Source organism: Pongo abelii, chromosome 9 (assembly GCF_028885655.2).
Source record: "Pongo abelii isolate AG06213 chromosome 9, NHGRI_mPonAbe1-v2.0_pri, whole genome shotgun sequence".
Lineage (NCBI taxonomy): Eukaryota > Metazoa > Chordata > Mammalia > Primates > Hominidae > Pongo > Pongo abelii.
In genome coordinates, this window is record NC_071994.2 from 36082501 (window position 1) to 36109752 (window position 27252).

Consider the following 27252-nt stretch of genomic DNA (forward strand, 5'->3'; position numbering starts at 1 on the left):
AAGTGTTTTTCTTATTAACATATGTTATAGCTACTTTTTTATTGTAGTAAAATACCACAATATAAACTTTACCATTTTAAATCATTTTTAATCGATCAGTTCTGTGGCATAAGAATATTCACATTGTTCTACCACCATCATTGCCATGCATTTCTAGACAGTTTTCACCTTTCCAAACTGCAACTCTGTACATTAAGTTCTAAGCCTCCATTTGCCCCTGCCCTCAACCCTGGCAACCACCATTCTGCTTCCTGTTTTTTAGGAATTTGATTACTCTAGATAACTCGTAAATTGAATCACACAATATTTGTCCTTTTGTGCTTGGCTTATTTCACTTGGCATAATGTCTTCAAGGTTTACCCATGTTTAGCATATATCAGAATTTTCTTCCCTTAGGCCTGAATAATATTCCATTGCACATATATATATATATTTTATTCATTTATCCATATATATGTATGTATATATATGTGTGTGTGTGTATATATATATATATATATATATATATATATATATATATATATCTTTTTTTTTTGAGAAAGGGTCTTGCTCTTTCTCTGTAACCTTGAACTCCCGGGCTCAAGTGATCCTCCCACTTCAGCCTCGAGAGTAGCTAGGACTACAAGTGTAGTCCTACCATGCCCGGCTCATTTTTTAATTTTCATTTTTTATGTTTTGTGGAGAGGGAATCTTGCTTTGTTGCCCAGTCTGGTCTCAAACTCCTGGCTTTAAGCGATCCTCCCAGCTTGGCCTCCCAAAGTGCCAGGATTAGAGATGTGAGCCACCCACCTGGCCAGTTAAAACACTTTTAACTGAATAATTTTATTTATAATTTAATTTATTTATAATTTAGCTGAATAATTTTATTCTTTAAAATACTATTGAAAAATCTAAGTGGGTAAACTTATTTTTATAAGATGGTGGAAATATGGATATGATTATTTATATATTTTTATCATCTTTCATTCCTGTGATATTCTTGAAGTATTTTATTTGCAAACATTATTGTTTTAACTTGAAAGTCTTAATATTTATTGAGCATCTATGTGCAGTACGAAATATGTCTCATAAAATCTGGAACATCTGGCAACACATTGGTTCACTTTTTCACACAGCATTTTGTGCAGCTGAGTGGCAGTTATCATTTTAAAATCATTTTTAAACAGAATTTGCATTCTTCAGTGGAACACAGATTTTATATTTTCTACCTTTCTTATTTTTACATGCCTAGACTGACACAGACCTGTCCCTGGGCTATGCTTGACATGTGTCTAGTCCAAATGAAGACACGTTGCAAATGTAAAATTCACACTGGACTTCAAAGATTTAGTATGAAAAAAGATGGCAATATAGCCCATTAATACTTTTTGTATTAATTATATGTATAAATAATTACATTTTTGGTAAAGAAAATATATTACTAAAATAAATTTTACCTGTTTCTTTTTACTGCAGCTACTAGATAATTTAAAATTACATGTGTGCCTCACATTAAATTATTGTTCAGTACTGATCTCAGTGTTTATAGTCCAATTCAGGGGTTGCTAAGCCTGGGGGCCAGATTTGACTGGCCACGTGTTTTGATATGATCAGAAAGTTAGAATGGTTTTCACAGATGAATATTTGTGATTGATTCGATGATAGGAAACATTAGCTTTGAACTCTAATTAAGTGAAATATTATTCTCCTAAAAGGAATTACATTCTTCTCATTAGTAGACCTGTATTTCAAAATATTGTACTCAATTAGATTTTGAATTTTGTAAAACACATCATGAAATTCTTTTCCCTCTTGTTATTTAAGTTCATATATTTTATACTTGTTTTTGCCTCTGGTGTGCAAAGCCTAAAAAGTATTTACTATCTGTTTCTTTACAGAAATAGTTGGCCAACTGCTGATCTAAATGGGCTGGGCAAGGCAAGTTTGAGAAGGAGCTAAGCATACTGGAAATGTTTTAGGTTCCAGTCAGCAAGAGTTCTAATCTTATTCACTGGTCTGACCTCTGAGTCTTAGTTTTTCTCATCTGCAAAATGACAATAATGATTTTTTTAGGGTTATATTGAAGATGAAGATACTGTATGAGATATATTGTGGACGAGGTGACTCTAATGTCTCCTCTGCCTAGAATGCTCTTCCCTTGTCCACCTCGACGTGGTCACCTCTTGCCCACCTTTAGCTTCATAACTTGCTGGCTCATGGGAGCATTTACTGGTGTGGCCTCCAGCCTAGGGTAGTTTCCCTCCAAATTCCACACTTCTTTTTATGCTTGTCATACTTACTCCTACTTGTCCTATGTCTGCCTTCTTTCTAAGATGTTAAGCTCCATGAAGGAAATGTCTGGCTTGTTAACCACTGTTTCCTAACCTTGACACATAATGAGTATTCAATATATATTTTTGAATGATGTTGATGATGCAAAATTCTGTACATGTGACACAAAAAGAATTGAAAGGAAGGAGATTATTTTTTCTGTGGAGATTTCAAAGTTTGTGTCTTGAGAAATGGGTCATGTTTTGGGACAAATAGCTCAAACATACTTGACTTTCTTAAAGATAAGTGAGACAGTGCCAGCACCAGCACAGTGCCTGGCACATAGTAAGTCCTCAAGAAATTATCTCTCCTCTAATGATGGATGATGATGATGAATTCAAATATTGAACATGAAAATATCAAAGGATCTAGGTTCTAGATAAAGTGGAGAGGTCAAACTTTTTGGAAGCAAAATGGAATCCATTTCAGACTAAGTAAATTAGTCCTCCTTAGTATCCAAATTCAAACCATTGTGAACAACAAAAGTTTTAGCTTTTTTGAAAAATGGACAGGATTAGAAATGCGGGACAGTAAAAATTTAGAATCCAAATCGGGTTCTGAAAGTCAGAACTAAGTAAAAATAAATCTTCTGAGGTTATATATTAGTTACAAGCTTATACAATAAATGTCCGTTTGCCTAAAAATGCTTCTGGTCAGAATGGTAACTGGCAGAACACAAGGCTGAACACCTGGGAAGAACCACATAGTAGGGCATAGTAATGCATCCACATTAGCCTTTCACAGCAGGAATGGACACTTGGGCTCCAGAGAGGACGAAGCCAGTAATGAAATCCAGTGCCAGGGTTCCCTTTTACAGCCTTTTCTAACCTTATATATTGTAAAAGGCCAGCTTTGCATGATGAAGATGGCTTCAGACAATGGACTCTTTATCCTCCTTTATTTATATTTATATATTGCACCAGACTTCAGGGCTTTCCAGAATTTCTTTTAATAATTCTATATATCCCAGCCATAATTTTCACTACAGCTCTGTTCAGGTTAACTGGTATTTGTTAAATATCTATTCTGTGCTAGGCATGAGAGATGTAGAGATGAATACATACTAAGAGCCTACTTTAGAGGAGCTCAGTCTGGTAGAAGGGATCAACATGTAAGAGACACCACTTACCACTGTGATAAGTGCTGTGATAGCACACTGCATAATTAATATAGGAGCACAGTAGAGGGTATCAAAGATGGGCTCCTGGGCCTAGGACTGAGAAGTCAGAGCAGGCTTCCTGGAGGTAAACCAGAGCAGAGTCTGAGTGTATGTGTGAGTGTTAGTTGAGGGAGAGCATTTGTATTAGTCTGTTCTCATACTGCTATAAATAACTACCTGAGACTGGGTAATTTATGAAGAAAAGAGGTTTAATTGACTCACAGTTCCATAGGCTGTAGAAGAAGCATGGCCAGGGAGGCCTCAGGAAACTTACCATCATGGAGGAAGGTGAAGGGGAAGCAGGCACCTTCTTCACATGCCGGAGCAGGAGAGAGAGAGTGAGGGGAAGTGCCACACACTGTTTAATAACCAGATCTTGTGAGAACTCACTCGCTATTGTGAGAATAGCAAGGGAGAAATCTGCCCCCATGATCTGATCACCTCCCACCAGGTCCCTCCCCCAACACTGGTGATTACAATTCAACACGGGATTTGGGTGTGGACACAGAGCCAAACCATATTATTATAGGCAGAGCAACAGTTTGAACAGTGGCACAGGTGTGAGTGTGTGTGTGTGTGCATGACACTGTGTGAATCATACAGCATAGAGTTATGGTAATCTGCGTGTGTGTGTGTGTGTGTGTGTGTGTGTTTTAAGACTGAGTCTGGCTCTATCACCCAGGCTGGAGTGCAGTGGCACAATCTCAGCATACTGCAACCTCTGCATCCTGGGTTCAAATGATTCTTGTGCCTCAGCCTTCCGAATAGCTGGGATTACAGGCGCCCACCACCACGCCCGGCTGATTTTTGTATTTTTAGTAGAGATGGGGTTTCACCATGTTGGACAGGCTGGTCTGGAACTCCTGACCTCAAGTGATCCGCCCGCCTCGGCCTCCCAAAATACTGGGATTACACGCGTAAGCCACCGTGACTGGCCAGTAATCTACTTTTTATCCTTATATTCTCCACAACCCACAACAGAATTTATGGTTATAACAAGTAATTACAGTGGGAATTCCCAGAGTGGGGAAGGAGCTTGATAATGCGATGGGGGTTTGAAGAGTAGATTTTGAGAGTCTCTCATAATTTCAGGATGTAGGGGCGTTGATGACCTGAGACAGTTGTATAACATGAGAATAACTGTGACACAGCGTAAGGGCAAGTCAGAGTTGTAAGGAAGGGGATGGGAGAAGAGGCAGATGAGGAGGGACAAGCCAGATAGTAATGCCATGATAAAGAGCTTGGGTTTTTAAGCTGTAGGCAGTAGGGAGTCACGGAGGGGTTTGGAGTGGACAGTGACATTGTCAGATTTTTGTCTTCCATTAGAGCTCAAAAACCAGCTAAATCCAAAATATAGGTATATGTATGGTTTAGCCTGCTCAAGGTTTAAACATTTTTTGACCCAGTATTGAGAATATATCCAAACTTTAGAGTCTGTATTCCCTTATGGCAACAATATATAGAGATAAATGGCAGCTGGGCCACTGGATGGAGAAAGAAACCATCTTTCTCTCAGTTCCCACACATTAAAGCCCATGGAAAGATTCCCGAGTGTTCCAATTTTGCTCATTCCTGAACTAATTATGCCGTTCTGTGGTTAGTCAGGACTGAGCCAATTAGCCCGCCCCATTGTGGCATGGTTTGCCATGATTGTTGTCTCTTGACTAGGACCAAATGAAATGGGAAGACTCAGTAGCCTCTTGGATGGCCACAGGTGCAAAGTGGAGGTGTAGGCACACCACAAGACAGTAGAAAGTAGAAAGACAGTAAATAATTTCAACAAATGTGTGAGCTGATGTGTTCGAGCTGTGAATACACTGTTTTGGTGACACAAAGTAGATGACAGACTGCCTCAGGAAAGGCGACCCAAAGAGATTAGAGGACTTTAGTAAGCAGAGAAATAGTGGAAGAGAATTTTCCCAAAACGCTCCTAGAATTTACTTGTTATCTCTGCCTAATTATTTCACTCTCAGCAACTCCTGATTTGAACAGTAGGTCACATGTTTACCCTGTATAGAGCAACACTGTGGTGGAGACTTTTAGCTTTCCATTAGAATCACTCCTTTCTTTTTTTGAAATACAACTATACTCTATCTCCCAGCCTGACTTACAGTTGGAAATGGCCATGTGACTAAGTTCTCTCCAAAGGAGCGGAGGCAAAAATGATGCGTCCCCAATAGTGACAGAGTTAAGGATTATGAAAATAAAGACAATGTTCTTCTATCCCTATTCCAAACTTCTTGTGTCGCAAGTCTAATTTGCACTGTGATGAGGAGAGAGCTTTCAATTAGACATGAAATGAAAAAATTGAACCAGGTTGAATGAAAATTATTCATATTTAATTTTATTTTTAATTGACAAATAATAATTATATTTATGAGGTACGATGTGATGTTATGAGACACACACACATATCTTGGAATGATTACATCAAGTGAATTAACATGTCCATTACTACATAATTATCACTGTTTTGTGGTGAGAACATTTAAAATTTTGAAATATATACAACGTATTATTAACTACGGTCACCATGCTGTGCAATAGATCACTAAAACTTATACCTTCTAATGGAAACTTTGTACCTTTTGACCTTTGTACCTTTCGATAACTATAGGTGACTAGATAGTTATAGGTCTGCTTAAGATGTTTTTAAGGAACATTTGAATGCATTGCTATGCAAAATAAGCAAGCTGTCAACTAATATGGCGATGTGATACCGTTTCTGTAAACATAACATCATGTACTTTACATGTACCTGTATTTCTATACATGTGCCTAGGAAAATGTCTAAAATATTAAATACAAAACTGTTAATAGCACCTCTGAGTATTCATTAATTGTTGTATTGTATTAGAATAGATTAGTGGATATTTTCAGTACAAAAAAATAATGACATTGGGTGCTGTTTTTGATAATCCTAGAGATGAAGTAGAGGTTAGGTAAGTTTCATTAATAATTGCAGACAGCCAGTGGATCTTTATCCAGTTTCTTTTTTGTATAATCTTCCAAAATGAATTCTCGTAGATTAAAGGCTCCAAATGTAATTTGTTTTCTCATTAGGTCATAAAAAATCATAATAGAATTCTGATTTTTGACTCTGAGCTTTCATAATTTTATGCTTCAATTTGAATTAAAAAATTGCCAGTTTGTTACTATCTAGCTATTTTTTCATTTTATCGTATTTTCTGATGTATCCAAGACAAAATTAAAAATCATAAGTGGCTGAAGTTAGACATGCCTGGATTTGAATCCTAGTTTTTCAATTTTCTTTGCCTTGTGTTCATGAGCATGCTACTTAACTTCTTTAAGCATCATTTACACAAATGTGCTGAAGTTATTTTGAGAGCTGAATGATACAGTGTATCCGCCGTGCCCAGAACAGTGTGACAGAGTAGGCAGTGAGTATCCCACCCTTTTCTCTTACTCATCTTTGTTTTCATTTCCGTTCACTTTTAAGAAGCAGGAAATATAGTTTAATGCAATTCTTAAATAAGAATTTATTAATCTTGCATTGCCTGACACAATTTACACTACTTTCTTTTTTTGATTCTCACAAAAGTTTAGTAGCCTGTTGGCAATTTTAAAAGCAAAGGTGATAATAGTTTATCTCCTTTTGTCTATTTTTATAAATTTTAGGCTTTTTTTGAATTATATTTGATCTTTTAAAAATAGAGAAGAAATAAGAGAAAAAGCAATTATGTTGGAGAAAGTGTGGACATAGATTAGATGATAAGAAATAAGTACAGTAGTAAATTAGATATATTGGTGGGTGACAAGGAAAGGAGTATTAAAAAGAGGCTTTCTTATTACAAAATTAATGCATCTCTTTCTCTTTATACAGATGGAAAGATAGATAGATAGATAGATAGATAGATATTGTAGGAAATTTAGTTGAGTAAAGCTGATATAAATTAAAAAGAAAGAGGGTTATCCTACTCATCATGGCCTCACCATTCTGAGTAGCTATTCCCAATATTTTGGCGTATGCCCTTTTTATATATACTGATCCATATTTAAAATTTTATTTACTTTTTGAGACTTGATTTTTCATTTAATGTAATGACATTATTTCCCATTGTTAAATATTTCATGGCATTATTTTAAATAGATGATGATATTCTACCCTACTGGTTTATTTTACTAATCCCCTTATTTTTGAACATTTACATAGCATGCAATCCTTTTACTATTGCAAGCAATGTTTTGTCATCCTCTTAGTCAATCTTTGGGTGCATATTCATAGTTATTTCCTGTTGACAAATTTTTAGAAGTGGAATTTCTGGCAAATTAAAACCACAATGAGAGATGCCACATTACTTCTGGAAGAATGGCCATAATTAAAAAGTCAACAAACGATAGCTGTTAGTGTAGATGTGGTGAAAAGGCAACACTTTTAAATTGCTGGTGGGAATGTAAATTAGTACACCCACCGTGGAAAACAGTATGGAGATTCCTTAAAGAACTAAAAGTAGAACAACCATTTGATCCAGCAATCCTACTGTGTCTGGAATTTATTCCTTCGGGTGGGTTCTTGGTCTTGCTGACTTCAAGAATGAAGCTGTGGACCCTTGCGGCGAGTGTTACAGCTCTTAAAGATGGTGTGTCCGGAGTTTGTTCCTTCAAATGTTCAGAGCTGTCCAGAGTTTCTTCCTTCGGGTGGGTTCGTGGTCTTGCTGACTTCTGGAGTGAAGCCGCAGACCTTCGCAGTGAGTGATACAGCTCTTAAAGGTGGCGCGTCTGGAGTTGTTTGTTCCTCCCGGTGGGTTCATGGTCTCGCCGACTTCAGGAATGAAGCCACAGACCCTCATGGTGAGTGTTATGGCTCACAAAGTTAGTGCAGACCCAAAGAGTGAGCAGCAGCAAGATTAATTGTGAAGAGCAAAAGAATAAAGCTTCCACAGCGTGGAAGGGGACCCGAGCAGGTTGCCACTGCTGGGCGGGTTGCTGCTGCTGGCTGGGGTGGCCAGCTTTTATTCTCTTATTTGGCCCTGCCCACATCCTGCTGATTGGTCCATTTTACAGAGTGCTGATTGGTGCGTTTACAATCCTTTAGCTAGACACAGAGCACTGATTGGTGCATTTACTATCCTCTAGCTAGACAGAAAAGTTCTCCAAGTGCCCACTCGACCCAGGAAGTCCAGCTGGCTTCACCTCTCACTACTACTGGGTACTTACCCAAAGGAAAAGAAGTCATTGTAAGAAAAAGCCACATGCACATATGCATGTTTATAACAGCACAATTTGCAGGTGCCCATCAACCAATGAGTGGATTAAGAAAACGTGGTATATATAAACCATAAAATACTACTCAGCCATAAAAAGGAATAAAATAATGTCATTTGCAACAACTTGGATGGAGCTGGAGGCCATTATTCTAAGTGAGGTAACTCAGTAATGGAAAAATAAATATCATATGTTCTCATTTATAAGTGGGAGCTAAGCTTTGAGGATGCGAAGGCATAAGAGTAATATAATGGCCTTTGGGGACTTGGGGGGAAGTTGGGAGGGGGTGAGGGATAAAATACTACATATTGGGCACAGTGTATACTGCTCGGGTGACAGGTGCACCAAAATCTCAGAAATCACCACTAAAGAACTTATCCATGTAACCGAAAACCACCCGTACCTTGAAAACTATTGAAATAAAAAAAGAAGTGGAATTTCTGGATCAAAGAGACTGTGAACATTTTTTTTTTTTTTGAGACGGAGTCTTGCTCTGTATAAAAGAAACCATCATAATATTTGATAATCAGCAAACCAAAGCATAACAACCATTTTAAAAGAGTATTATTTTAAAAGGGTTATACTTTGTCTAAAAGGACCAAAAAGGGAATTCTCCAAAACTTACTTAGCACTTAAAGAAACTTATTTATTTATTTATTTTAGTTTATTTTTTGAGACAGGGTGTTTCTTGCTCTGTTGTCCAGGCTAGAGTGCAGTGGTACAGTCTTGGCTCACTGCAACCTCCACCTCCAGGCTCAAGCGATTATCCCATGCCCGGCTAGTTTTTTGTATTTTTGGTAGAGATGGGGTTTTGCCATGTTGCCCAGGCTGGTCTCGAACTCCTGAGCTCAAGTGATCCGCCCACCTCGGCCTCCCAGACTATTGGGATTACAAGTGTGAGCCACGGCGCCTGGCCTTAAATGGCTTTTAAGATCTTTTTCCGTTGCTGTTTTTTTTTTTTTTTTGGTAATAATAAATTCTAGCTCTTACACATTCTGTGAAGAAAATGGTTCTAAATTAGTCCTGACTCAGTAGCCAGATTATAAACTTTTTGCTTAGATATTCTGCCATGATCAGGAATGCCATGTGCCCTAACCTGAACTCAGCTTGCCCTCTCAAACTGCCTCTCTACTGCATTTCTTCCACTACCACTCTGAGTTTTGGAGGAACTGTGCTCTGCAAGCACAGTGACCTAGCCAGGCCAATCAGCCTCTCTCAAGAGATAGTCATGAAGGGAGCCACTTAGAGGCATAAAGAATTAGAGAAAATCTGTACCATTAGCAGCACTGTAAAGAGACTGTTCCTTAGATCGAGATGTCTGGAGTGATTCCCACTCTCTGCAGACTCTTTCTTTGGCCTTCCCTTGAATTCCATGGGCTACCACCTGCCATCCTATTAAATTCTGGTTTTGCGTAAGTTAGCCTGGATCAGCTCCCATTGATTGCAACCCATCAGCCCTAATAGATATGTCACATATGTCCTCACAGTAAGTGTCCCATGAATTTAGAAGATCTGAGCGAGTATCTGTTCCTTGGAACCTAAGGTATCCAACTCAAATATCTTAATCATGTCACAAGTTTAAAGAAGTCCTTCATATATTATAATGGTTAATATAACCAGTGTAATGATTTTTAAATTATCAATGTGCTTTTCTTTCAGGCCTTTGCAAGTACAAAGCTGCCAAAACTAGCCCCCAGGCATCCCTAGAGCTTGTCACAATAATATTGTTGCTGAGTGTTCAATGGAATTGTGCAACAAGACAATATCCTTGCAAAGAAGGCTGTTTCCTTGAGAGAGAATTTGCCTCTCAAGAAAAACCTTTACTCCTCCCAATTAGCATATACACAGTTAAACTTAGAAGGCTCAGCCCACAAATTTCCCCCTTTAAAGTTAAGAGTAGGACTCTGTCTGTTGTTGAACCTTTGCTGGAGTGAGGAATAAGAAAGAAACAACACAGAAATAAAATTTCAGCCCCTTCTGTCCTAGAGGAAATACAGGAAGAAGTCTAAGAAAAGGGAGAAGAAAACTCCAACAGCCAGATGAGTGAGTCCTAAATGCTCCTTCTGCAGGATGTGGCTTAGGGAGGAAGGCAAGTACCAGGTAAATGAAAACAAGTGCTCAGGCAGAAGGGACTTCTGCCCCACTCCCCTTAATATTGAGACACAGGAAGAAGCTATTCTGTAGCAACCTAGGATACAGCCACCTCGACACGATGGCATATCAAAGGCAGGCGGAAGGAGGCCTGACATTTTCTGAACCACGCTTGGTTTTCATGTGTCCTAGGTCGTGGAAGTAACTGAGAGTTAAGCTGGGAAGTTTGTCACAGGATATTGGCATAGTCAAGGAAAGATGGCTCTATGGTGATGATAGTGTCACAGACCAGTTAAGCCAAGGTCAAGTGGGTGTTTCAGCTGGAGGTTAGAAGGAGTTTCTAATAACACAGGAAGTCAAGTTTAGGTTGGATCATCTAGGAAGCACCACCATAAAAAATGCCTGAGCCAAAAGAATGGGCCATAAGTTCACACGCTGCAGGCCAGTGGGGCATCCAGCAGCCAAGTGAACATGGGCCATCCTTCCATCGACTAGCAGCTGCTGTGCCAATGTGTACATTCAAAAGGGCAGCACAACATCAGAGGCCCCTTCCCCCCAACACCTTGAGGATATGAAAGCCACACAACCCCTTCTTCCATATTGCACCTTAAGTAAACCAACAGGGAAAAGGAGAGGCTTTCTGAGAGAAATCATGACCTAAAATAGCTATTTAAATGACTAGGGCTGGGCATGGTGGTTCACACCTATATTCCCAGCCCTTTGGGAGGCCAAAGTGGGCAGATCACCTGAGGTCAGGAGTTCAAGACCAGCCTGGCCAACATGGTGAAACCCCATCTCTACTAAAAATACAAAAAAAAAAAAAAAAATTAGCCAGGCATGGTGGTGCAAGCAGGTAATCCTAGCTACTCGGGAGGCTGAGGTCAAAGAATCCTTGAACCTGGGAGGTGGAGGTTGCAGTGAGCCGATATTGTGCCACTGCACTCTAGTCTGGGCAACAGAGCGAGACTCCTTCTCAAAAAAAAAAAAAAAAGACTGGATTAAACTAAGCTTTAAACTGATTTAGACATTCAGTTATTTTGCCCCCATTATCCAGTGGGTGACAGCTCAGGAAGAAAGTAATATTAGTGTCTAACTCAGTCATTTGGTTATTTTGCCACAAATTATATACATGCATGTGATGTAATGTATTGATAGACTAAGCCAAGGAACAAAGACAAAACAGGATTTATAAGACAAAGGAGAGGAATAAAATGCAGCCACACTGCACATCTTTAGGGTAATAAGCTGGCACTTACCAAATTGAGAAGGACAATCAAGTGTATCAAATAAAACATCGTAAGTTGTTTATGAATTCTCCAAAACATCTTGAGAGTTCAGCTGAGAATCACGTCTGCCAGGCTGTCTGTATTCTTTCTGCTCACGCTGCCACTTCAGTGAGGCCAGTCCTGCATACTTTTCGTCACTCAAATTTCTCATTACTCTACCCAAAGAGAAGAACCACATTTTCTCTGTGCATTTCTCACCTACTAAAGTAATTATCTGAATCAAAGAACTGGAGAACTGCATTCAGAATTCCGGAATCCTGAAAAAATAAGCCAGATAGGCCACCACCCTTATAGAGCAGAGTGTGAATGTCGTTTAAGCTGGGCATGACGTACCTTTCAGCTCCAATAAGGCTACTTCCGGTCATTACCTAGTAAACATCTCTTCAGACTGGTTTCCTCAACGCGCTCGTTCCTATCTTCCAGTATTTCTCCTGCCTCTCTGCCCATCTGGTATGGACTCCATCATCCAGACAAACCCCATCAATCCTTTGTGGCCCAATATTGGTCCAGCCTCATCCATGAAGCTCTGTCTGGCTCCGTCCTCTCACCATATGCATACAGATATGTAGTTCATTACTTTTCTAAAATCCAAAAAAAATCTGAATTTCCACAATACATCGAGCATCAAGGGCTCAGATAGGGATTGTGGCCCAAATTTCAAATCAACTAGGAAAGAGTGAATTATGAAATAGGTACTGTTGACTATCACTTTAGAAGAACATGTTGGAGGCATTTTTTTACTTCACACACTTTTGGTAACTTAAATATTTAAATATAATAATAAAAGTTATAGAAGGTAATGTAGCTGGAGTCATAAAGTCTAAAAAGGAAACGGGTCTTTCTAAGTCTAATATGGATAGAATTAATGAAATGAATGTCTGGAACTATACCTCAAAAAGGAACTTTAATAACATCAAAAGCAACAATATACTGAGAAAATATTTGCAATGTGACAATAAGTTAATATGCTTAATATGTGAAGTGCACTTTCAGACAGATTTTTAAAATCATTCATAAAAAGGTAAAAACCAAGGAAAGTAAGAGCAAAGAAAGTAAACATACAACATAAAAGAAAAAATACATATAACAAAAGAAAATACATACAAAAAAGTTCAATATTACTACTAATAGAATAATTCAAACTAAAACAATGAGATGATGTGTTTTAACTTACCAAACGGTCAAAAAATTTGATGGATGATAAAGATTAGTGGATTTAAGGACTAGTGAATACAGGGAAACTGATGTTTTTATTTATAGCTAGTGAAAACATAAATGCTACAACTATGTAGTGGAAAATTTGTCAAAGAATATCAGACCTTAAACATTTGTACAGTCTTTGGCCGGGCACAGTGGTTCATGCCTGCAATTCCAGCTCTTTGGGAAGCCGAGGCTGGTGGATCACCTGCTCAGGAGTTTGATACCAGCCTAAGCAACATGGTGAAACCCCATCTCTAAAAAAAAAAACAAAAAAATTAGCCAGGCATGGTGGCACGTGCCTGTAGTCCCAGCTACTAGGGAGGCTGAGGCAGGAGAATCACTTTAACCTGGGAGGCGGAGGTTGCAGTGAGCCAAGATTGTACCACTGCACTCTAGCCTGGACAACAGAGCAAGAAAGACCCTGTCTCAAAAAATAAAATAAAATAAAATAAAAAAGTAAGTAAGTTTCTTTAAGTGCTAAGTAAGTTTTGGAGAATTCCCTTTTTTGTCCTTTTAGACAAATTATAACCCTTTTAAAATAATACTCTTTTAAAATGGTTGTTATGTTTTGGTTTGCTGATTATCAAATATTATGATGGTTTCTTTTATACCTTCTCTCTTAAACTGCCCTCAAGAAGCTACAGGCTGTGATCAAAGTAGCGTCATTCAAAGAATTAGCAAGGATAGGAGAGGAATCCCTGGCTTTGGAAGCTTGGGCTGCATTAACCATCACTATTGCTCAATGTCTTAGAGCTAATTTATGGCAGAGCCAGAATTCACAGCCAGTTATAAATGAAAGGTTTCTATCTCTTCCCCAAGATGAGAAGTGGCACTCTTGAATTTCTTTATAGAGGGACTTAAGTGAGATTGCATTACTAAAAGTAGGAGCTAGGTCAGGACTTAGTAAAGGCATCTCTAAGATTGCCACTGAGTTAGGCATGTATAGCTTGAGGGAATGTAATTGAGCCAATGCAGAGCTGAGAACTGAGTCTTCAGTTCTGCCTGCATTGTAAGACTGGGCTCTTGGCACATATGCTCCACTTATATTTAAGTTCAGAAATAGATTAAGTATGGATTCACACTAACTATCTAGCCCTTTGCTTCCCAAAGGAATGAATCATTCCTTCTACTACTTTAGCTGATTGGATCAGCCATGCCCTTTCTCTCTGCTTCTTCCTCAAGGTTCAGCTGGTCTTCTCCCCTCCCTCTCCCAAAGCTATGTCCAGCCACTTCACTCATTTTACTTAGAACTAGTTTCATCATGTAATTAATTATTAATTAAAAATAATAAACATATTGCTTATTAATGATGCCCCATATTACCACTTCTCATCTTTTTCTAGCCAGATACTACCTATTATTTATGCTTCTCCATCTCCAGCCACTCCATCTCTAAATAATATTTCTGTCCTTCTTACTTATAGATTGTATTGTTTATGTGTCCATTTGGCCATTATGATGTGCCTTGTGTCATATATTGTTTCTCACTTCCTATTGTTTTTTAATTGTCTCCTTAACCATATTGCACTTTACTGTTAACTATTTGTATCTGGAAAAATGTCTAGTAGTTTGTTGCGTGTGGAAACAGGTCATATTATTTAATGCTGTGATTTTCTAAATTATGAGGGAAAGTGCGATCAATTTAGTTCAGCTCAGGTTCCCAACTCCCTCCTTGCCCACAACTACAATTTTAATCAAGAGCTAAGCTTTTGTAAAAATTTTAGAGACTAAAAGACAAAAAAAGACCATTTATTAAACTTGCCCAGCTTAATTATAAACCTTGAAACCCAGTCTTGTGCTTCTTCATAGTCCCTAGTCTGATTCCGAATTAATAGTAGGTATTTAACAATTATTAAGATCAAATAAATAAGATTATAATATCTTATTAATTTTAGGAATTTAAAAAACATTTAAATTAATTTTAAGTCAAAGATAGTTGGAATATATCCTTAATTTATCACAAATGTTGAGCACATAAAGTCATTCTTTAAAGAAATTATGTTATCCTAAAATATACCTTCTTTATGAACTTATATGTGTAATACAGATAAATAAAAGAAGCATATGTGTATACACACACACACACATCCTTTGAAAACTCCATTTGATAGTCTCAAGAATCAACCTTACTATTTATGGCAGGAACAGATTGCATTTATTTGATATGTTGACCTTTCCACCAGTTTGATTTTATACATCTGAACTTTTCAAACCAGTGCCTGGATTTTGGATTCATTTTTGTGGACAGGTAGGCAACCAAAAATATCAGTCCTGTCCAATTTGAAAGGGTACAGACTCATTTATTGTTTAATTCTTTTACCAAATATTTTTTGTGTGGCCACTCTTAATTCCAGTAATGCATTTCCAGATACAAATTAACTAGGTTGACCAAATTCAGAGTTTTCTGGACATCCATATACCAAATAGTGGCTTCCCCCACTCTCCCAGCAGCCACCTCCCGTTCCCATACATAAATGGCAGCCAGCAATGGCTAGAAACAAAGGACTCTCTCCCAGTCCCTGAATACAGTGACATTCATTCTGAGAGAAGCTGGGGCAGCTCTTTGAAAGCCAACTTCTTCAGCTTGACAATAACACACAATGAGTTATTGACTTGTTTATATACGGAGCTCTTTTCAGTAACTAACTCTGACTCCCACAGTCTGGACAAATGATTGATTTCGTGGTTAGAAAAAGAGAAAGCTCTCGCGCTAAACTCTGTAGTGCAAACTACTTCTTCTCCATTTGTTCTGTAACTGAATAGGACCTTATTAAAATGCACTTTCCAAAAAAATACCTGCAGCTGGCCTTTATAACCATGTTTTGTATATATAAATAAGTAATTTGTCCCAGTCTTTTGTATATTAGCAGACCATTGGGAAACTTGTCAATATATATGAAGGCTGATTATCGTGTTGTTTCTGCTAAAACAGTATTACCTATATTGATCTGCATGTAAAATATGGATCAAATATTTATTAATAGATCAACTAATCTATTGATCTCATGAAAACCTTGGATTTTTTTATATTAATAGATTCACTTTTCTTGTTGGGTCATGTTGATTCATTAAGCACATTTTATATAACACATATCATATACTTCACATTTGAATCATTAGCTATTCTTAATACAGAGAAACCAACATGCAGAACTATAGTTCAGAGCAATGAGAGTTTGGTTGGACTAAAAGGCTTTTCCCCCTTTGGCTAGTACCTATCTGGAATTTCAATATGAATTAGATAGACACAACACACTAGCTGGTTAAATTACTGTACCTTTTCTAAAGATATTAATAATTGAACTCTAGAGTTACTATAGTATTTTTCTCCTATAAAATAGATTTTTAAAGATCTTAACATGTTGTTAAAATTTTTACACAATCTGTGTTATTTTTCTAAGCACACTTTAAAATATTTTGGGGAGAGTTAAAAAGAAAACCCATCAGTCTGAGTGATGCACGTAAGAAGGGATCACTGCTGTTCTGACTGTATTTCTCCAGCAGGAGGTCTTGAGTCCGTTTTCCCCTCTAGGATGTCCATAAGAGAGCTTCCTGAGCCAGCAAACATTTGAAGAATTCCTCAGAATTAAGAGCACTTTTAATTATGGTCACAAGGAGCTACATGTTTTAAAAAGAACTATATATTACTAAACTATGACCCCTTAGGGCTTTGGAGAGGGCACAATGCCTGAAACCTTAGTATTAATAGTTTTAAGTAAACTGATATAGTTTGGAAGATAACAACCAATGGAAATTGTTTCATTGGAATCTGTTACTTCAGGTACACCTTTGTGAATTTTTTCCCTTAGTTTCTAAACTAACTGCTTAATGTGAATTTATTCCTTTTTATCTTCTGTTTGTCTAACCAGACCATTTTCCTGAAAAAATTTTGTTCAGTTTTCTTTGACAGAGCCATTATGTTTCTTGTTTCTTTCATTTTGGATACTGTTCTTGATTAGTTTCTTGATTGTTCTATTCTGGTTCCCATTAGTATTGAATGAACCCAACTTTAACCTAAGTATGTATGGCTAATGTTTGTTACAAGTTTAAAAAATCTTAGCAGCAAGGCCCGACAAAAATGATGAATGAAACCTTCCTGTTTAGCTTGTTAGATTTTCATGCACACAATGACTGTTTGAAGATGCTTTCTTATATTTAAAAGGGACAAGATATATTTAGAACCAAGTGACTTGATTTCCTCCTCCCCTATATGGTGGGGATTTGATTTTTCAGTTATTTACAAATTTTATCCACCTTTCTGTTTCCAATTTTTAATTTTTGAAATCTCTACCCTTCTTAACACATGAAAAATCAACCTCAGAATTATCAAACCCATTGACAAAAAGTTATTTCATATATTTTAGATAAGAACAGCAAATCGAAAGCATATAGTTTTATTTTAATGAAGAAACAGGATATTCTCATTAAAGGTGACAGGAGAGAAGAATCTTACCGTTGTTACCATGTCATGGGATTTGAGGGAAAGATGCTGTTAGCACTGCATATTATTAATACCTCAGGCTGAAAATGCCCTTTCTTAATTTGACTTTTTACTTTCAGTGATTTCCTCTAAATGATTTCATTAAAATGTATCTTTTGGAATGCCTTGTCTATTTCTAGAAAAGGACCCATGTGTGTATCCTTATATTTTGGTGACCATTTATTTCTTAACGTCTTACTGCACTTCCCTTTTGGGACTATGCTGTGATGCTTTTCAGTAGCATTGGTCTGTTTTCCCCCTTTTATGTAGATTAGCTAGTGCTTCTTTAGTAGTTGAATTTTAGAGTGGAGGTGATTTTTTTTCCAACTGTGGTGCTTTCAAAGGTAAAGAATTCCCACCTTTTAAATAAAAAGTTCCTTGGCAGCAGTTCTAAATGTCACGGCCCTGAAAACTCATTAGCATTGGCCTCACCTGCTATGGCACCAAAGAGTTTCATGGCTGTGTTTTTGTTTTGTTTTGCTTCCCTTTAAGAAAGATCTGTTCTGAAAGTTTTTGCATTTGGAAATAAATTTTGTAAAGCATAGATGAACTTGGTAAATATTCTCCAGTCCCTCTCTTCTATACCCGTTTCCTCTCAACATGAGAGCTCCCCTGATCAAATAAACAGACGCTTGAGACCAATATGTTGTGCCATGGTTCACACCTAGGCTTCCATGTGTGGAAGTTGAGCTTGATACTTAAGTTTTCTTAGTATTAAGGGCTTTTTTGTATATCCCTTGGAAATAGTTTCACATAATGATTTTTCAAAAACTGTTTATCACTGATTCTCAGTCTAGGGCAGGGATTGGCCAACCACTGCTTGTTGGCCAAATTCAGCCTGCCACATGTTGTTATTATTGTTTTTTAAAGTTTTGTTGAAGCATAGTCATGCTCATATACATATATATACATGACTCTGCCATTGTAGCATGAAATAGATATGTATATATGTGTATATATATATAGTGTGTGTATATATATATATAGTGTCTATTTCATGCTACAGTGGCAGAGTCAAGTAATTGCAGCAGAGATTGTATTCTCCCACTGCCCCCACAAAGCCTAAAATATTTACGATCTGGCCCTTTAAAGAAACATTTCCCAACTCCTTATCTAGGGTGATCATCAGAATCACCAAAAGATTTCTGGGCCTTTTCTCTCTAACAAAACAGAATCTCTGATATACTTTGCTGTGTCTCATATCATCAGATGAAGTGTCTACAAGTTTAATACTATTATTCTAGTATATATGCACATCTAGATTCAAGAGGTCATATTTTTGAACCTCCCTTCCTCTATTTTATGCCAAATATAGGAGTAAGTCTTCAGGTAGGGTTTGGATTAAAGATTTATGTTCACTCAAACATGATTTTCCAGGCATACAATTGAGAAAGCTTACTTAAAATAACAACACTAACAAAACACAATGTAAAAACATGGTCGTTATTCATTTTTACTCCAATCCTCAATAAGGAAATATGGTATGGCAAGTCCGTTGCTAAAGAATTATTAAATATTCCAATTCAGAGCGTTCTCTATTAGGCTCTTGTTCTCTATTAATGTCAGTCTGTTGAGCAAATATTATTTTGGGAGTTTAACATCATTTTTGTTTGAAAATAAGAATTTCATATAAAACATAACAATTTCATGTTTAGCATGAAAATAGCATTTGTTTCTGTAAGGATTATTTATAAAGAAATATAGAATGGGCCACATTCATTTTTTTGTAACACATGGGTTGGCAGCAGTAGTAGAAGACCTTTATCTAGCTTTGTAAATGGAGGAGGTTCAAAGTAACTGTTTATGTATTTAGATATATGATCCTTTGTCATGAAGTATTATAAATGATTTAGCACCATTCTAGACTGTTGAACTGACACTTTTGGTTTATGTCATCGACTTCTTATCCTGACATAACAGCGAACAATTTACTCCCTACGCATAACGAAAGGATTTAATAGAAATATTAACCTAATTTTTTTAAAAAAGTTGCTGTGTCCATTTTAATGAAATGCTTTAAGAAAGTACTCATCAGTGTCTAACACCTGCAGTTAAGGACACTCTTGCCGTAAGTCCTCTTTAGTAATCCTGAAAACAATAAAAGATTGAAAGTAAAAGATTCAGTTTGTTAAATGTTTTAAATATAAAAATGAAATTCAGAGTTTATTTTCATGTAAGTGTCAGCGAAATTAATATCAAATCACATTCATGATTATGCTTAACTACGTGTTTGAATAAATGTTGCTATTAGATGTCAATAGATACCTGCTTTCATGCTGTTTATTTTTTCTAGTTGAACCTGGTCATGAATGAACAGAAGGAGAAAATTACAGAAAAAGTCATTCTTTCAATGACAGCAAAAGAACACCATAAGGAACAAGAAGAAGTAAGGAAATAACTTTGTAAACTGTATTTTAAAACTGCAATGAGGGCCAGGCACAGTGGCTTACGCCTGTAATCCCCGCACTTTGGGAGGCCGAGGTGGGCAGATCACAATGTCAGGAGTTTGAGACTAGCCTGACCAACATGGTGAAACCCCATCTCTACTAAAAATACAAAAATTAGCCGGGCATGGTGGCACGCACCTGTAATCCCAGCTACTCAGGAGGCTGAGGCAGGAGAATTGCTTGAACCCGGGAGGCAGAGGTTGCAGTGAGCAGAGATTGCGCCACTGCACTCCAGCCTGGGCAACAGCGAGACTCCGTAAAAAAACAAACAAAACAAAACAAAACAAAAACAAACAAACAAAAACCTGCAATGAACACTAATTTTAAAACGAAGATAAATTTTACTTTGAGTCTTATAGTAAATCAACTCTTGTTAACTGAAAACAACTTATGATAGAAACAAAGTGATCACAACCGGGTATCATTTTATTGATATAGACAGCATGAAAAATAATTGTATGCTTGAAAGAATAAATCAAAGTATAATTTTCTGAAAAAAGTTTCATGAATATTTTCTCATAAATTTTCTAAATTAGTAAATTGTTACATGCAATTTGAAACTGGAAGTTATAAAACCTACCAACATAGGAAAAACAAAAATTTTTTGAATTTTTGATAAATACTATATCTTGCTGTTACATCTGGTTTTCTAAGAATAGAGTTATTGTTCTGAATTTTAGAAATACTAACAAAGTTATTTTTTTATCAAGGGCAAACTATAGTTTACAAATGTTAAGCCTAAGTGAGCTAATCAGAAGATTCTGTAGGCAATATTGTAATGAGGAACAATATTATTATTAAAGCAAACCTTCTTCTCTTCAAAGCTCATGCTGTGAAGTTGACAGCATAGTCCATAAATGAAATAATACAAAATTGGTGTTAGACAAAAGGGGAAAATGATTTTCATGTCGTTTCCTGGAGTGCAGAAGCATTTAATCTTTCTAAGGAAAGAATGTGAATTTTCTAATTTCTATGTACCACTGTCAGTAAAAATCCAAAGTAACTTCAGAAATAAGATAATGTGAATACTTTAAAAATAAATTTTTCATATTTTTTTTGATATTTTGGTAAATAAATGCATTCAAGCTTCAGGGTTTTGGTATGTCTTATCATTATGATTTCATCTTCCTTACTAACCATGTGTTTTGTAATAGATGAACAGGTAGCATGCACCAAATTTTCCTGTGTAAATTCTACTCTTACATTGGAGACCACATTAGTATTTGGGACACACTTGTCTGGTATTAAAAACTATATTGTAAAAATCGATTAGCCATCTCAGTAGATAATATTTCATAAGGAAAATTAAACCATTTCTAAAATGTAATAAATAGCAATTACACAGATTTAAATTATAGTTCTGACTCATTCTCCTGAATATTAACAAGTTACAAGACTAGGTTGTTAATTATAAATTTGAAAAAATATCATTCTCTGTGTGTTTGAAAAATGTTTTACCAGAATTGGAGAATTTAATTACATTTTCACAGTAAGTTAAAAGTGAATCTACCATTTATCTTGGAAACTTTGGGAAATGCAAAGAAGTCTCTCTAGATTAATTAGTATAATTAAAATAATATCTATAGCAATACCAATTATCATCAGAGATTAAATAGAAAATATTGTAAAAGAATGACAGATTATTTTCCTTTTAAACATTGTAATTATTTTGCCTTTTGATATTTTATGCAAAATTAAAATTTCAATGACTAAAAACTTGAAGTGGCCTTGGAAAATGATCAGTATAGCAAATACGTAATTTTAAATCTTACCTTGTTAGCAACATTGGAAATCAAAATTATCTTTTCTGGAAAATCTAATGGCAATTATGTTTATTTGGTGTTTCTTCTTTGTTATCATCATCTTTATTTTTTTTAGCACTATATATTTCAGTGTACTTCTTACACAATGCCTTATTTAGTCATATATTTGCTTTTTCAGCTCTGGCTCAAAAAGTCTTTTGCTTACTTCAAAAATCAAATACACAGCGAGGAGAATACATATTCATGTATGTGTATGTTCGTGTGTGTGTACATCTGATACTTTCTAAATATATTCCATAGCCTCTGAAGATAATTTCTGTGTGATTACTTGGAAAGTGATTATATTAATCTGAATGTGTAAGTTCTAACTTTTTGTTAGAAAAAATCTAAAAGACTCTTTTTGGAAAAGTCCTTGTTACCACCAACATAACTCTCTTGCCAGGTGAGTTATGAACCATTTAAAATGCCACTATTTTCAGTTGTTTCTTATCCCTTGAGTGGACGAGGAAGTTAGACTGTTGAATAGCTTAAAAAACTTTTGATTAGAAAAAGTCTAAAACTTTTAGGGCTAAAACATCAAGTCTAATCAACATACAGAGAAAGGAAATCCTGATGGAAAAGAGAAAGGAAAAATTTGGTGGTGAAATTACTTCAATATTTTTCCTATGATTTGTATACAAATACATTCCTAGACAATTCTCAAAACCCAAATTAAACATCATAAAATCTGAGATTTAGATCTTCCACTGCCTACAGTTTTATCTTAAAATCTTGTTTTATTTCACATAATTTTTCCACATGAAATTTGGGAGTAACAGTAATGTATGCATCGTAAAACCACTTTGAGGTGATGATATATGTTAAAGTACATTAAGCTTTTTTTAAATTTAAAAAAAAATTTTTTTATTTTAGAGATAGGCTCTCTCTCTGTTACCTAGACTGGAATGAAGCAGTGTGATCATAGCTCACTGCAGCCTTGAACTCCTGGGCTCAAGTGATCCTCTTGCTTCAGCCTCCTGAGTAGCTGGGACTTTAGGCATGTACCACCATGCCCAGCTCATTTAAAAATTTTTTTGTAGAGATAGGGTCTTGCTATGTTGCCCAGGCTAGTCTTGAACTCCTGGCCTCAAGTGATCCCCTCACCTTGGCTTCCCAAAGTGCTGGGATTACAGAGGTGAGCCACTGTGCCCAGCCACATTAAGCCTTTTGGAAATTTGCATATGACTTATTATTATCACTATAAAAGTGCATTGTAGGTACCAAGATGACATTAAATGAGTAGAATGTTATTAGAAGAAATGCCTATGAGAGAAAATGGAGAGAGCACTGGATAAGGCTGAGAAATCTGTCAGACTGAAATGCAGGCCTGACCCCAAATGAGGGAGGAAAGGAAGGTTGGGTGAAAACATCCTGGACCACTGTGAAGTCTAAAGATTTGGCAAAACTGTTGGTGGATTTTTGAGCCTAATTTGGCCATCAGAGGAGTCCTGTGACTCTCAGGGATAGACCTGCCTTAGTATCCTCAGACATTGCTGCTAACCTGGGGATGGATTTCAGAGCACAGTAGATGGGACCCATGGTCACTTATGCTCTTGCAGTTAGAGGTCTATGAGACACAGTGTCATAGGTGTCCCCATAGGTATAGTTGACATCATCCTTGTTGCTATCAACATAACCCCATTGCCAGAAGAGTTATGAAGACATTGAAGTTGTCTGTTTTCAATTGTTCCTTTTCCCGTGAGTGGATGGGGATGTTAGATTGTTGAATAGACCTACAAGCAGCACATAAGGTACCTCTGGCTGAAAATAGGGTAGATCTACCTCCAATACGTTTCCCATCTCAGAAGGTTTCTAGGAAGCTATTAAAAATTTGATAGTATTTGGGCCAGGCGTGGTGGCTCACACCTGTAGTCCCAGCACTTTGGGAGGCTGAAGCGGGCAGATCACTTGAGAACAGGGGTTCGAGACCAGCCTGGCCAAGATAGTGAAACCAATCTTTACTAAAAATACAAAAAGTAGCTGAGCATGGTGGTGCATGCCTGTAATCCCAGCTACTCAGGAGGCTGAGGCAGGAGAATCGCTTGAACCCGGGAGGTAGAGGTTGCAGTTAGCCGAGTTCGTGCCACTGCACTCCAGCCTGGGCGACAGAGTGAGACTCTGGGTCAAAAAACAAAAACAAAAACAAAAAAACCCCACAAAAATTTGGTAGTATTTGAAGTGCTGGCAATAAGAGGTGCTACACACTTCAGATTTCCTGGTTAGTTACACCCAGCTCAACTTCCAAATCAAGAGATAGTTCACTTTACTCTCAGGCTCCCATGTTTTTTCCAATCTTCATTCAACAAATTAGAGTTCTGTTTCCTTCTTACCCCTTAAAACATTGTATTATTGGCCCTGAAACCAAGAAGAGATTTTAGGCAGTTTAAAATACTAATTTTATTTCACTGCCTCCTTTCTGGTTCATCTTAAATATGCTGTTAATTAGAAAGTTTCCTGATCTTAAATTGAAGTGCTGACCTGGCTTTGAGACCATTCCGTGTGTTACATGCCTAGATGACGTTCCTAGTATAGAGGTTGCCACCGTTTGTGCTGATTTCAAGTGACAGTTCTGTGCAAAGTGCTCTGGAGTTCTCCTTAATAACATGGGTGGATTCAAGCCCACACAGAATTCAGGCTGACAGCTGAACTCATCACTAGAAAAACCAGGAGCTCCACAAAGAGTCATTAATAATAGCCAATGTACAGTATTCACAATGTATGGCTCAGAAATGCATAGCTTCAACATGTCTGCTTTTGAAGACTGATTATAAACAGAATAACACTTTGCTCTGACTATAAATCATCTTGAGAATTTAATTGAATTCAAAGGTTGCATGCATACACCATACAAACATGATCAAACTGCCCTACATGTTATGCAAAAACCTGTCTGTATGTTTATAGACATGTGCATATTTGTATTCTTTCAGAAGTTTGGATTTGTTTTCTCACCAGAATATTCAATATTTTTTTGCTACCTTCTGCTTATTTGTCACTCTCCCAAATTCTGTACAAGTGTCACTTCCGTGCTGCATTTCCATGGAGAATGAAGAGTAGAATGTGTAGGCTTTCTGCTGCACAATGAGATGGTGCATTTTTTCAACATATGCATACGTAAGCCTTCTTTTGTGAATGGGACTGATAGGGTCAGATAATGTTTAAAGGGAAAGGCTTTATGTCTCTCAGGCCTCTATGTTTCCACATGGATGCCCCCACACACACATAGATTGAATTATGAACAGACCCATTAATGCTGGGATCACAAAAGGTCAAGTTTTGTCTTCTTTTACCCCTATTCACATTGCCTTTGTAGAGGAAAAAAAAAGGATTTGAAAAAAAAAAAAGATTCATGATGAAGAATTTTAAAGAACATTTTCCCCCTTTTAGCAATATCTGTGATTTGGGGACAAAAATCATATTATGTAAAATAATCTAGGAGTATTATATTACCTATCTGATTTTAGTATATGAGTTATTTCATGTGTAGAGTTGTCTTTTAGGATGACATGTTATCATAATAACTGAGAACAAAACGTAACACTTTGGGGATAAAAGACCTTATGAATATGTAAAGTAACATAAAGTTTGAGTAAAACTGAATGGAAACATTACCAAAATGTCAGTGACAGGATTCTTGATATATTTTCTCCTGTGTTTAAGATATGTTAATCTTTGCTAGATACCTTGAGAGTTTTAAGTTATTTTTTAAAATCAGGTGATAATTGGTGTAATTTTGTTTCATATATGTTAACAGATTATCCTGGAGCCAATAAAAATAGTAGAGAAGGTTTCTGAAGCAACCAAAAATCTACACCAGATGAAACTTTTAAGACTTTAGCCAATAGCCCTTTAGAGTGCAAATGACATCATCAATTGTATGGTTGGTTGATTTTTGATGTCACATGAAATCATCTATCAGTGAAAGGCTATGGATGGTGACAGTAAAACCAGTCATGTATAAAAATGCCCTCAAATCAAAGTCTGAGTTTCCTCCCTTTTTTTGGTGTGTGACTTGCTATAGCACAAGGTGCAGTACATGAAATTATAGAGAACATTATGATTGACTAGTGAAATACAATGCATGATACTCAGTAGACTTTAAAGACTGCATAACATTGTATCTTCCTAAATCACATGATGCTGGAGATAGGTTCAGAGAGGATGAGTATTTTTCAGAAATGGAGTCCTTCTATTTAGGGCCTTTGGTTCTTGGATTTTAATTTCATCAGATAACCATAAATGCAAGCCACCTGTCCTGTATTGGTCTTTAGCTTCAAGGATGCTATACACTATTATCCATCGTTTTTTAAGGATAATACTGCTGGAGGGTAGTATGATCTGGTGGTGAAGATGAGGCTGAAAGCATAGACTAATACTGGATCATTTATCATTTCCATATTTTAAATGTTACAACTTCCTTGTAGAATTAACAGTACTATGGAAAGCATGGAAATTCATTCCAAAAAGTAAGAAAAGAAGGATAACGAGAGAAACCTGCTACTGGATTTTATAGCCTATAAACACCATTCTTTTCTTTTTCACATCTTCTTTCTCTTTCTTCCCTTCTCATTTCCCCCAATCACCTTCTCCTTTAATTTCTTCCCTCCTTTTCTTTTCTTTTTCTTTTCGTTAATTTTGTTTTCTTTATCTCATTTTCTTTTTCTGTTTCCCTTAGGATTCCTCCTGACCTCCCTGTATTGTCTCTGCCTTCCATTCCCATGATATCCAAAGTTTTGTCCAAATTTCACTGGCATGAGGGACTTCCTTATGAATAGATAATAGAAATTTCTAGACTCTCATTTGAATTTACAGTTAAGGGCTGACTCTTAGTAACCTACTATATAACTTATGTAGGATTGTAGGGATTTAGTAGAATGCAATGTGTTTATCAGCTTTTGGTAGATTGTGCTGTATGAGTCAAGGAGCCCAATAGCTGAGTGACTTAAAACAAGTATTCATTTTTTGCTCACTTTACATGTTGGCTACAGGTTGTTTGTGGCTCTCACCAGTATGTCTTTCTCAGTCTGGGATACAGCTTGAAGGAGCAGTTTCTATTGGGACATTACTGTTTTCATGGGGTGGGGTGGGCAGGCGGAAGAGAGCAATGGCAGAACTGCACAATGGTTCTTAAAGCTTCTGCTAAGAAGTGGCATATATTACTTCTGTTCATATTTCATTGGCCAAAGCAAATCACATAGGAATTCTGATGTCACATATATGTCACATATAATACTAATAGAATTATTAGTAA

The 27252-nt window shown here is 36.7% G+C and overlaps 1 protein-coding gene across 16 annotated transcripts in view; it reads left to right on the plus strand.

The window, feature by feature from the left end:
• The window catches only part of DCDC1 (doublecortin domain containing 1), a 514242-nt gene that overhangs the window by 204555 nt on the left and 282435 nt on the right, over positions 1-27252 (plus strand). For 14 of the 16 annotated variants that reach the window (XR_008511168.1, XR_008511169.1, XM_054524533.1 and 11 more), the window contains one exon: positions 20046-20138. The exons of 1 other annotated variant lie outside the window; for it this stretch is intronic. Coding sequence is in view for 13 of the 15 variants with exons in the window: in XM_054524533.1 (XP_054380508.1) it covers positions 20046-20138 (93 nt within the window). In the remaining 2 variants the exon portion in view is untranslated. Of the gene's footprint in view, positions 1-12495; positions 15091-20045; positions 20139-27252 lie in introns of those variants that run through there. One more of the 16 variants, XM_054524548.2, reaches the window with a different exon arrangement.